The sequence below is a fragment of the Vigna angularis genome, chromosome 2 (genome assembly GCF_016808095.1).
Source record: "Vigna angularis cultivar LongXiaoDou No.4 chromosome 2, ASM1680809v1, whole genome shotgun sequence".
Lineage (NCBI taxonomy): Eukaryota > Viridiplantae > Streptophyta > Magnoliopsida > Fabales > Fabaceae > Vigna > Vigna angularis.
In genome coordinates, this window is record NC_068971.1 from 22,534,934 (window position 1) to 22,548,519 (window position 13,586).

The 13,586-nt window shown below is 36.6% G+C and overlaps 1 protein-coding gene across 2 annotated transcripts; it reads right to left on the minus strand.

Annotated features, from left to right (window-relative positions):
• Positions 1-8,971: 8,971 nt before the first annotated feature.
• LOC108327407 (G-type lectin S-receptor-like serine/threonine-protein kinase At1g11300) lies at positions 8,972-12,990 on the minus strand. 2 transcript variants are annotated; one of them, XR_008247223.1, is made up of 8 exons: positions 11,726-12,990; positions 11,531-11,638; positions 11,212-11,441; positions 10,926-11,136; positions 10,466-10,703; positions 10,245-10,395; positions 9,794-10,173; positions 8,972-9,297 (listed from the first exon to the last, which is right to left on the minus strand). XR_008247223.1 is itself a non-coding variant. In XM_052873572.1 (7 exons), exons 1-7 carry the CDS (start codon positions 12,963-12,965, stop codon positions 9,865-9,867), a joined length of 2,487 nt encoding a protein of 828 aa, XP_052729532.1. In that variant the 5' UTR covers positions 12,966-12,990; the 3' UTR covers positions 9,695-9,864. The 2 variants fall into 2 exon arrangements, 1 of the variants encoding a protein (XP_052729532.1); XM_052873572.1 differs by lacking the exon at positions 8,972-9,297 and having other exon boundaries at positions 9,695-10,173.
• Between the last annotated feature and the right edge of the window lie 596 nt (positions 12,991-13,586).

Here is a 13,586-nt window from a genome sequence, read left to right on the forward strand (position 1 = left end):
GTGGTCCCCTTGTCTGTGTGAGTGTTTTCTTAGTGGGGATGTTAATTTGTTCCCCTGTCCCCTTTCTTTGTGAGTGTTTCCTTAGTGAGTAGAGAGTGTAATCATAATATTTTTCCCCCATAATGTACAAGTGTTAAAAGCTTGTGCTTCATACATAATATAGCATGGATGATGAACGTATTAAAGTTGTGGTCCACCATACTGGGTTGTTAGTGATGATAAGGGAAATTTAAAATTTGATGGAGAGACAGCATAATGGTCTTGTAATCCGGACCTATCGAGCTATTTTGGAATATTAGCTTCAGTGAAAGACTTAGGTCATATAGACATAAAAGAATTTTAGTACAGTTTAGGAGGTCAGTCAATGGGGCCAGATATGTTATTATTGACTGATGATAGGGGTGCTATGCATATGTTGTATATTGCAAGGTTAAATGATGAAGTTCATTTGTACGTGGTTCATAATACAATGGAACCACACATAGTAGAAATGATTGATTGGGTTGATGGTGATGTTAATGATGAAGGTGATGTTGCAAGACAAGTGGAGGAGGGTGATGGTGATGTTTAATTTGGAACAGAAATAGAGGAGGCTGAGGGTGAGGGTGTGCCCAAGTTGGAACAAAAATGGACCAGGTTGATATTGATGCTGCTAAACATGTAAAGGAGGCTGAAGTACATGATGTAGATGAGGCTGAGGTACATGATGTACATGATTTTGAGCTAGAGGATGTAGAAGAGGATGAAGTACATGATGTAGATGAGGCTGAGGTACATGATGTAAATGATTTTGAGCTAGAGGATGTAGAAGAGGATGAGTATGAGGATATAGATGAGGCTGAGGATGAGGGTGGAGATGATTCTGAGGATGAGGATGTAGATGATAGTGAGGATGAAAATGTAGAGGAGGATGAGGATGAAGATGTACATGAGGATGAAGATGTAGATGACATTGGGACTTGTAAAGGAAATGTGAGAGAAGAAGAAGCTTGCACTCTAGTAGGTAAGTGTTCACGAACAACTGATAATGATTCCATGCATGATGTTCATGGCTTGTCTGACATTGAGTGAGTGTCAGATGAGTTACATAGTGGTCCAGATAGTGAGGAGGATGATGATTCCATTCCGAAAACTTTGTTTTCCACATTTAGTATGCCTAATGGGAAGTAGGAACCTACTTCACTGACAAAAAGGAATTCACAGAGGCCATTAGGACTTCTGCACTGAGTAACGATAGAAATTTAAAATTCATTAAGAATGACAAGAAAATGGTTTCTATAAAATGTTTGGGGGGAAATGGGAATTGCAAATGGTATGCTTATTGTGCCTATAAGTGTGGTGCCAAGTCATGATAGCTAAGAAAATTGATTGATAATCACAATCGTAGTAGAGATTTAATGTCAAATTGATGACTTCGAAGTGGTTGAGTCAAAGGATGGAAAAACTATCAGAGAGAACCCTAATATGAAGGTCATGGACATTAGGGACAAAGTTAGTAGGAAATGGAATGTAGGAATCTCTAGAAATATGGCTTTTAGGGCAAGAGCCATGGCAAAAGATAATGTTGAGGGTGTTAAGACCTCGACAAGTGTACCGAATCGTATCAAGTATTAATAAATGGTAAGACCAAGTATCGTTTACCAAGAGACTCACGACACTAAACAGTTATGTAATCGCTTAACCAATTAAGACTTAAGAACAATTTTTTTGGGTTTTTGAATGCAAATGCAATAAAAATAAACATGAATGCAAATTTAATCAATTCAGGCTAAGCACAAGGGTGAATGGATGATATTGAAAATATGAGATGAATATGTTGTTGGGGTTTAGATTTCACCTAATCACTCTCATGCATATAAGAATTCATCTTCTTCATTAATGTTAATGTCACTTTCTAATTTACCTTAAACCCGATGTCTCGGTGAAGAAAGCCTACTCTTAATTACTAGATCACAATGTCTTGTATCCCCAGCAATTAATTATGCATTACATTTGCATAGAAGTTTAAAGGCAACCAACCCTCCTATCCCTATGTCTAAGTAATATATCTTTTGGGAGAATTTCCCCAATTTTAGATTTTCCTATATGTGTCCATATTCAGGCACTCAGGTGTGAGACAAAAGAAATTGGCGCTGAGTGCCATTTTTCTGCACTCTGGTTGACTTTTCATTTTGGTTGACTTTTCAACACTTTGGTTGACTTTTCTGCATTCTGGTTGACTTTTACGCATTTCAACTATTTAGTACTTTAACTCTTCGTTCAAATCATTCCAATAGCCTACAAAATCAAGGGAATTTAGTGATAAAATCATCAAGTATAAGCTCAACTCTCTTATTAACAAAACTAAAGCAAAAACATGAGTTAAAGCAAGTTTCTAAGTAAAAAAGGGTGCATTTAGTATCAAAATTACATCACAGATAACAATATTTTCAATCGTTATCACAACCCCAAATGATGTAATCCTGTCCGACGTAGTCCTTCTTTTGTATTTTTACCTTTCATAGGTTAGCTTGTAAGGAGCATGGGTTACTATAAATACTCAGCTTCTCTATTGTAAAAGGGACTTTTGAGAATAATGAGAATTGAGTTTTCTGAATCAGAAACTATTCTCTCTTGAAAGTCACATGCTAGAAAGTCCCAAGACTCCCTCTAGCCACCTTCCTTGCACACGACCTCCATTTTCATTTTCTCCATTTACCTTTGTGCTTCTCTTTCCTCCACGCTACCTCTCCTTCGCTGCCACCTCGTTAGCGCATGCGTCAGCGCTCTCCAATTCCTTCTTAAGCCATGCTTTAGCTCCTTCTTACATCATTGCTCCAACACATCAACCACGTATTCATTGCATTGCGCACGACTCGCATCTCAATCATTATTCTCTCAGGAATCAGAAAGAGCTTCTTCTTCCGCAAGAGCTCTTCCTCGTCTCCAACCATCCTCCAACCTCAGATTTGCCGTTTTCCGCTATTTTCACCGATTGTAAGCCACATTCTACCTCGTCTTCTCCCTCGCTTCATCCTTTTCGGCCATAGAACCTCATCTTCACCGAACAATGCTTCGTTCTAGGGCCTTCCCTAGGTTTTCCTTCATCTTTCTTCATTTTATTTGAGTTTTGACCGATTAAACACCTCTCCAACCTTCGTTCTTTCCTTTCCACCATTTAAAACACCATTTCCACCGATTAATCGGTCCGGTTAGTGTTTCCTCACTGTTCTAGGGTTCCTTCGGTTACAAATTAGGGATTCTTCATGATTTAGAGTTTTCTCCAATCAATTTCGATTCTCTCGGTTCGTTTATGGTTTTCAACCTATCTTCTCTGATTCTCTCTCAATTTAGAGAATCGTGAACATTCCGCTGCGTATTCTTCGTCGGAGAAGCTTCGAGGAGTCTGAATCGTGCTCGCACAACTTCTATCGTCATCTTCTCGGGTGCTCATCCATCACAAAACTTGAAACTTTGTGTGTCCTCAAGCAAAACGTAACTTGGCTTAAACAAAATAATCATACTACAATGATCTAGCCCACCAAATAGGACAAGTAAATCACTCATGTTTGCTCATCATAGAAAGATTAGTCAAGCAAGATATAATGATGCTTTAGCCAATCAAGCTTCAACTATGATGCTCACATAATCAAGACATACAATTGATCATCCAAATAAAACACTAATAGCAAATTAAATAAATCAAATAAGACCGCATTAAACATTAATAAGTCACCTTTATAAATAAAACAAACAATAACATTCCAAATAGCAAATTACATTACATAAACGTGCACTAACAAATCAACCTAGTTTCAACAACATTGATATTACAATTACATTACAAACACATATAACAAAGACCATCCCCATTAACACCTTCAACCCTTTTTCCAACTTAACAACAGTTTTCTCTAAACAACCTATTTTTAGCTGTTCAACATGTGTTTCTTCCATCTTCATCAGACTTTGTTCCATGTTCATCAAACTTCCACCCACTTCTTCATTTCTTGCACTCCTTTCTTCTAAATTCACCACATTTCGTTCATGAATTTCTTCTTGCTTGCACCACTCAAAGAAGTTGCAACCAACAAAATCTTCACTCCCACCCTGTTGAAAAAAAAACACACTCCCTCGTCAAAAGCTAGAATAAAACTAAGATTTCTGCTTCCATTAAACTTTCCTTGAAGTTAGGGCAACCCCAGAATTTTTTGCCCTTGTTTTTAGGGGTTCTCGCAATGCGGGAGACTGCATTGTGACCATAGAAGCAAGTGGATTTTACACTAAACTTGCTCCCACTGCCAGAACTCTGGTGAAAGTGCCAACCCGTGCATTTGCAAAAAGAAGATGAACTAGACATTTCGTCAACTGAACAGTGCTTCCAGAACTCTTCTTCCCAGACACGAACATGTATAAGACTTTGGATGTCAGGGGTTCCTTTAATTTAAATCTTAGGGCTACCAACATAAAAAATTAACTTCTCCTCGTGGAATGGTTGATTGTGCAACAGATAACCCATTCAATTTAATACACAATGCCACGTGATCTAAAAAACATACACCTCAGCATGTGTAGACGCCGTCAGTGAAAACTTAATAGAGAGGGAAAAATTGGCTCAATTTTATAAATATGTGGACCAAATTTTGATAGTTAAAAAACAAGGACTCACTTGAGATTCGCCAACAAATACGAGGACTAACCGAGGGTTTAAACGTATATTATATTAGGAAATATAGTAGGCAAAGATAAATGGATATTTGAATTGGTATTGACTTTACGACATGATGAAAATCAATATGTTAGGAAGATAACAAAAGTAATAGGCAGAAGAAGTAAAACTTCCATCAAATATATCCTATGTAAATAATATGTAAATAATAGGATACACAATAAAAAAGAGAGAAATTAGCAGACAAAAGCTTTTAAATGCGGGAAGAACGGACGAAAAACTTATATGATCTAATACAAACTTTCACTAATAATAATTAATGGTACATAAGTTTTTTTGGAGTTTCCAAAAATTAACCAAAAAATATATTTTTTACTAACAAGATGAATAACAACACAATAAAATCACAATGCGTACTTAATTAAAGAATATAAAGAACCAAATATATGAGATGTGAATAAAACCTCATCTCTAAACTAGCTTCTTTGCACAAATTTGCATAGGGTACTGATGAGTGCATATTTATGTCCATATTTATGCTTTAAAATTCAAATTTTTGATGGGATAATTGTGCTTAAATGGTTTATTTTAAGTGAATTTGGGATGATTGGAATTGTTGGGTTTGAGAATTAAAAGGGACTTAAAAAGTGATTTTTAGTTGCATAAATTATTCTTGGAAATTCTTACGTTTATTTGTGCAGCTGAGAATATAAGTTTTATTGGTCCAAATGGCAATTCAAGGCCTAAAATAAAATTTTGTTTGGAAAATAATATACAAATGGGCCGAACAGACATACTTTACCCTTACACCTCCTAAAATCCCTACATACACTCCTATTTCTGAAACAGGCCAACAACCAAGCTCAAACACTAAGCCTTTTCTACTACACCTCCCTAAGTTTCCTATACACACCCCTCCTAAACTAGACTCCACCAGATCATGCCATGTGGCAATCTAAAACCCTAAGTGCTATCTAACCGCATGCTGCCACATCACCTTCCTCTGCCATATCATTATCATCTTTCACCCACTGAAACCCTAATTCCTAATCCTCCTATGCACCGCTGCCAGTGGCTACCAGCAACCAGTTTCGCTGCCAACAGCAAAACCTGAGTTCTTCACGCCGTCGCGCCGCTGCTCACCGTCGCACCACCAGACCGTGTCCGTCACTGTCGAGCCACCACCACGCCGCGACCTCCATCATCAATCTCGCACAGAAATCGTTGCCATCTCCCTCACGCCACACCCCAGGTGTGACCTTCTAGCCGTCATTCTACCTTACCGTGTCGTGCCGCTGCAAGCCCTCTGTCACCATCGCAACCTTCAACGCACATCGCCATCAACCTTGCCGTGCCGCAATCGCAAGTCGCCGTTAGTCGCGAATGCTCCTTAGCCACTGCACAAACTTTGTGCCGCTACCAAACAACCATAGACCGTCATCCCCACCATCCTCCATCACCGCATCAAAACCTGCATCAAAACCAGATTTGCAATAAACCCAGCAATCACAGAAACAATGCGCTTCCAAATCGCGACTTGAAGAAGCAATCGCGACTCCACCTTGCTGTCGTGCCACCGCTGATTCAAAATCCATCATCGTCACTCGCGATCTTCATCAACAAGCATCTCCGATGACCAGCAACACCATCACCGCAAAAATGCGAGCAGCGTAGAGGAACAAGGCGGCACAAGTTTTCCCTTTTCCCCAATTTGCTGAAGCCCTAATTTTGGGTGGAGAAGGAGCCTGCCACGTGGCAAGCTCTCATTGGCCGTGTCCTTCCTTGGTCAAAACTGGTCAACAGATTTGAATCTGGTCAAGGTTGGTCAAACAAGGGTTCTGGTGCAATTTTGTAGAATTCTGAAGGGCTAAAGTGCAGATAGAGGAAATTTTAGGGTATTTGTGCAATTTTGAAAAGTCAGAAAAGATAAAAGATAAAATTAAGTTGTTGAATTAATTTAATTTGGGAATATCAACAGAAAATATCTTCCAAATAATGTTATAATTATCTAAATCTTTTAGTTATTTAGAAGATATAAGATAAAAGATTATGTCAGCTGAATATTCAAAGTTCAAGCCCAATCAAGCCCTATATAAAGAGACCCAGGGGAGGCAGAAAAGGGACTTCACTTCATTCATTCACCACTTCTCTCTCTTATTTCATCTTGTATTCAACTCCATTTATGGAGAGTTAAGCATCTAGGACCATTTATGGAGAGCTAAGCTTCTATGGCTATTCTGTTGTAATTCCATTATGGATTCTGAGGTTAGGTTGAGTTAATGAAATTGTTTATTTGGATTATTGATTTAAGTTGTTCTCTCTCTATGTCTTTCATCTCTCTATCAAATTAAAAGCAAATATTTTTGCATCATAATGGGTTTGAATCTACATGCATATTGATTATATGAGTTCTAAGGTTTCTAGGTTTAATTGAGAATCTACTTTGATTTAATTTAGGAACTTTCATATGATTAAATGGTTTTTACTAGGAGATTTAAGAATAGACATGATTAAACACAATATAATTTGATTGAGAATGTACTTTGGTTGAATTTATTGTGAATAATCTAGAAAGATTTTGCATTTGATTGAGAATTTACTTTGATTAATTGCATGATTGCCCTCAAATTAATTAAGAATGTACTTTAATTAATTTGAAATTTAAACAATAATCAATTGAACAATGAATTGTGAAAAACCGATGATGAATCTATTTTGGAAAAGCAGTGGAATTAGCCTATTTCATTATAATCATTTTTAAGTTTCTTATTTGTTCTTTAAACATTCTCCAAACATCATTTTTAATCTTAACATTGCATTCATAAGATTCAAATATTAAAAGACAATTCCATATTCGTTGGGAGACGACTCAGGGTTACTTTAACCCTATCTACTTTCTTGAATACTACTTGGCAATACTGAAGTTTCCTTGAAAAGTAGTATTAATTTGATAGCTTCAACGACAGCGTATCAGGTACACTAGTTGCTCTTTTCTTCTTCACTCTCTTAGTAACTTCTTTTCTTTTTTCATTGAAACACTCAATGTTATTGTCTTTCTATCTCCCTCCTGAAAACTTGACGCAAAGGATTGTATTATTTTAAATTGTATAATGGACTGGTAGCCTATAAAGAAAAATAACTCTTTCCTTTTCTTAATTAAATCAATGTGGGCTCACCTGACAAATCTCCCCTCACCAATTAATTGGAGCCATAGTCAACAAAACTCATTTTGTCCGGATAGATACCAAATTTTCCCATAAATAAGATTTTTGTCATCATATCTCAACCATTCTCATCATTATGGATTTTCTATAATGACAATTGTTTCATCTCTAATGCATCATGTATTCAATGATATCAAACTTTAGTATGCTTTGAATTGAATGAAACGTCAAGTTCTTGCTAAGACGAGTTGTACTTTGACTATCACAATATGAAATATATTTTTCTTGTAATAATCCCAAATTTTGTAAAAGTTTTTACATCCATAAGAGTGTTGGGTTTATCGAGGAGGAGATTATCCAGGGAGACACAAGCACCAATGTGATCTGAGCCCATCTATATAATAGGGATTGACACCACTCTCTACCCAAAACCTTAAGGCAATAGGTTAATGGGTCTTTCACCTTTATATACTGCTCTACTTTCTCATTTTTATCCAATGCGGGACTTCGATTCCCAACAATCTCCCCCTCAAGGGTGAGTCCCTTCCACATAGGTACACTCCCCCTCCAGCTGAAGCATTCCCAACCAACCACAAGCACGAGTAGCCCTTTCCAATCGCCGTTCATCTTAACAGGACTTGGTTACCTGAATATCATACCATTGTTGTATCTATCAAGGAGGAGGTTCATTGGGGAGACACAAACACCAATGACATCTGAGCCCAACCATATAAGGGATTGACACCACTCTTTACCCAAAACCTTAAGACAATGGGTTAATGAGTTTTTCACCTTTATATATTGCTATACTTTCTCATTTCTATCTAGTGTGGGACTTAGACTCACACTTGGATTCCCAACAAAGAGCTCCTTATTAGCTTCTATAATAGCAATATATTATACCTCTATAGAAGATAGAGCATGACACTTTTTACTTTGGATTGTTATGACACTGCTACCCTGTAAAAGTCATCATATAACTAGAGATGTAGATTTCTTAGAATCCACATCGCTAACTATGTTTGCATCTCTATAATCATCCAACACAAGCTTATCACTTCAAAAGCATAAACAAACTCTAGAAGTACCTTTGAGATGTCTAAGTTTTCACTTTACATCTTTTCAATGATCTTTCACAAGATTAGGAAGGAACCAACTCAAAGCAGCAACAACATGAGCAATGTCCTTATACACACTGTAACATACATCAAACTACCAATTGCAAATGAATATGAAATTTTATGCATTTTTTCTTTATTTTCCTCATTGTAGGACACTTCTTTGAGTTCAACTTGAAGTGACTTGCAAATTGGAGAGCTTGTTGACAACCTTTTTAGTCGTAATAAAGGCCAACAAAAAAATCTTTTGTCTTTTTTTTATCTAAATATCAAATTTTGCTTGTCATTGATTCTTGGTGAAGTGAAGAAGTATAGAAGGTTTTGTCTTGTTTGATCTCCCCACATACGGTGCCACTTGTTCAGATCTCTACAAACAAGACACAAGAATCGTTTAGATCACTAGAAACAAGACACAAGAATCGAGAAAAAATCGACTGAAAAAACATTGCATTCAAAATTTCTCAATAAAGGAATGCATCACGTATATATGTATTACGATGAGAAGAATGCTACTGAAAAAACAGAACCGTTAAAACGGTTATGAAAGATGAAACCTATATGAAGGGTCAAACAGCAACAAATACAAAGAAAATTTTCAATTATGTATCCAATTAAGAGTATATATCGTAATGACCAAACTAATTATTTATAGACTTAGTTGTCTTGTAGTAACTATCATTAGCTAACTAATTTGATTATAACGACTTAACTTACTATTAAAAACTATACACTCTAACATAGTATTAATGAAAAAGTTCCCTTTCCAACCATCAAACAACTTATTACAAAATATCCTTAGATATATTATAATGTAACCAAACATCATACTATCCTTGTTAATCTCTGCATGGCATACGTACTACCTGTCTGCATAGCCACGATCTTCTCTGTTACGTAATCAATTTCATGAGTTATCTTTCATAGTCTTCTTTTGCTACCTACCACGGATTTCTGTAATACTAATAATATTCACGGAACAAACTCTTTGACTTTTTTCAGACAACTCTGAATTAACCACGTTTTGCACCCGGATGAATGCAGGTTGACTTGGAGGAGGAAGAAAGACAACATCACTATTAAGCATAGAAACTACTGTAGCCATTGTGGGTCTGTCTGAAGCAAGTTCTTGTACACATAAAAGTCCTATGTGAATGAGCCTTAACATATCTTCATGATCATTAGGATCATATATTTCTGAATCTATTAAAGATAATATATTGCCTTCTTTCCACTGTGCCCAGGTCTGAAATGAAAACAAAAACAATTAGCTTTCGGCAAAGATTCCTAAAATTGAGTTAGAAATTGTTGACTTACATATCCTAAAAGGGTAAGAGAATGCTCATCAGCATAAAAGCTTGAGTTTCTTCTTCCACTAACAATCTCTAGCAGCAAAACACCAAAGCTAAAGACATCCGATTTCTCTGAAAACAGTCCTTGCATTGCATATTCAGGGGACATGTAGCCACTGCGTTCAAATTTCAACCGTTATTCTCCAATAATTTTCTTCAGATAATGGATAAAGAAAATATACTTACTATGTCCCAACAATCCTATTAGTATTAGCGTGATCTTCTGTTCCTCCAAAGATTCTAGCCATACCAAAGTCTGATATTTTTGGATTTAGCTCTTCATCTAACAAGATATTACTTGTCTTCAAATCTCTGTGTATAATTTTTAGTCTAGAGTCTCTATGAAGATAAAGCAACCCTCGAGCTATTCCTTCTATTATGCCACAGCGCTTCCTCCAATCTAGGAGTTTACTTTTTGATGGATCTAAAATATAATGGTAGAATTATACTGTTAAGAACACAATATTAGAAGTGGAAGTTATGAATCTGAGTCATGTAAAGGCCCTGGATTAACATGCTTGCAAATAAAACTCCCTATTTATGCAATGAATGTTTACATCTTAAACAATTGTATCCTAAATAAACAGAAACAATTAATATGGAATTGATTATGAGAAAAATACTAAAGAAGGGATAAAAAACTAACCAAAGATTAATACATCCAAGCTTTTATTTGGCAAGTATTCATAGATCAACATCTTTTCGTCACCTTCAATGCAACAGCCAAAAAGTCTTACAAGATTACGATGTTGAAGCTTGGAAATGACCACTACTTCATTCATGAATTCTTCTTGACCTTGTCCAGAGGCTCTAGAAAGTCTTTTAACTGCTATTTCTTGTCCATTTGGCAGTTTCCCCTGAAAAAAAAAAATCTATGAGGGCAACTATAAACAATTAATGGATTCAAATATGATAACTTTGTTTCAAGGTACCTTGTAAACAGGACCAAAACCACCCTGCCCAAGTTTGTTGGACTGGTGGAAGTTGTTTGTGGCAGTCGCAAGCTTTTCAAAATCAAACAGGAGCAGCTCCTGTAGTTTAACTCGTGACAGTTCTTCAAATACTTTGTTGCCTGTTTGTTCTAATGGTTCATCGTTCTTGAAACATAAAAAACCTTTCTTGCCCCTTTTCATTGCTGATTTGATTGAGTACCATATTTTAGCTAGAGTTATAAAGAAAATGTATGTTTATCTCCTTTACCAATAGAAACCAAACTGAATAATTGGCTAAATTCTGAAGATGGTGTCTTACCTGGACGACAGGAAGTCCTCCTCCATATTACACATGCAGAAGTGACAATGATCACAATTCCTATTATCACTGTTATTGTAATGATAATTGCTGTCTTTTTCCCTTCATCTGTTAAGAAAAAATATTAATCTAAAATATAGGGAATTCCGTACAAAAGAAACTATGTTTAAAAATGCTTGAGCAGACGTAGCATACCATGTTCAAGTTCAGAAGAGTCTACACGAACATATAGATTAAGTCCTCGACTTGAGAGTTGTTGGATGTCTAGTAGATTGTCATTCCAAAACATACAACCAATCCCATCATCGTGAGAATACGCAACACAAGAGCAATTTTCCAAGCATTGGCTTCTGCATGTCTCTGGCTCAGCACTAGACCATTCAGAAAAATCTGGAACTTTCACCATTTGCAGTTCCAAAAATTGATCTACATTTGTATCTGTAGTTGTGTTTTCATCTTTAACTCTTTCACACTGCAAGGGTGTGCTCCTGAAACATCCACCAGTCCAGTTTTGTGCATCCCATTCCTCTTTGTTGTTTGGCTCAAACCCTTCCAAACAGCTGCATATCGGTGAGCCATTTGTTCCTTGGTTGTGTCCATCACAAATTGCAAACGACCCGCATACACCATAAACATCACAATCCGATTGTTTACTCGTCCAAGTAAGTTCTAGTTCTTTCTTCTCATCATCCCAATATTTTTCTTCAAACTGACCTTGAGAATTCAGAACGTAGATTCCAAATTCAGATGCACTTGGGTTATAAGAGACTTCACCGTCTACAACAGAAAAGCTATTTAGATATGCACTAGCCATGTGCTCTACCCCTGTAAAGACCCCAACGCTCCAAGGACCACTGCGCCAGTATGGTCGAGTTTCATTCCAAATGAACACTTCAACGATTTTTCCGCGTTCAACAACACCCAAAGAGAAGTTCCCAACAGAGGGATTAGAAGGGTTCATCCATGATGTAAGTCTTACTCCCCTACCTGTTCTATTGCTTGAAATTTTCATTTGGGGCAGTAATGTATCTGAAGGTTCTTGAAAACTATCCCATAAGCTGTTCCCTACTGTAGTTTCTGTGATTTCAAGCTTCCCCTCGTCTGAAAGCCGGGCACATGTAATGGAGGATGTGTTTGACACAATTGTTGACGACCAAAGAACTTGATCTCCATTCAGCACCAAAAGATTGCCGTCTTCAGAAAAGGAAACAACTCCTGACGAATCATTCAGTGGTTGATTTCTGTTGGCAACCCATACGACTGTAGATTGAGACTTCCACCAAATTCCAACGTAAGTGTTTGTCGAGTTTGGAGGAATGAAGAACCCCAAAGTGAAATTACCATCTTTGGAGATTATAGTTTCTGGATCCTTGATGGATTCTGATGGTGTGATGGTGTCTGTGGCAACAACGTCCAACACATAAAAACACAGCATGAATAAAACAAAGAACAAGTTTGCATGGCTGTTGAAACCCATTATTCCGATTACAGAATAAGATCTACACATTATATGAACTCAGTACTCCTTTTAACGTTTGACTCTTCTCTGTTAAAGTAAACAGTGTAGTTTCCTTCCACGAAAGTTAATTGACACTTTCAAACTAATATTAGTCTTTCTATTACAATTTTTCAACCAATTCTCTAGATGGATACAGAACGTGTTTAGAATCAAAGGCTGCTAACAGATTTTTCCTCATTTATTCATACTAAAATATAGTAAATGGTTGTTGTAGATTAGTAATCTATTTGACCCGGGGTTGAAAGACAAAAATACAGAAAAACAGTATGAAAAGAGAAATAACATAAAAAAATTAAATTAAATGTTTAAATATCTTTGTCAAATTTAGGCTTTTATAGCTGAAACTATATTGATACTTCTTTTCCGGAGATATTCCTTTTTGTTTCTTGAGCGTGTTAATATAATTTCCAATCAGGCTGTGCTTCATGTGTACAAGGCTGTTGGTTTGAGTGTTGTGGATGGTTTACTTGCCAAAATCTAGAGCATGGAGTTCGAGGGATAAGTTCTTAATAATGCATGTGATATTTTTTTTATCAC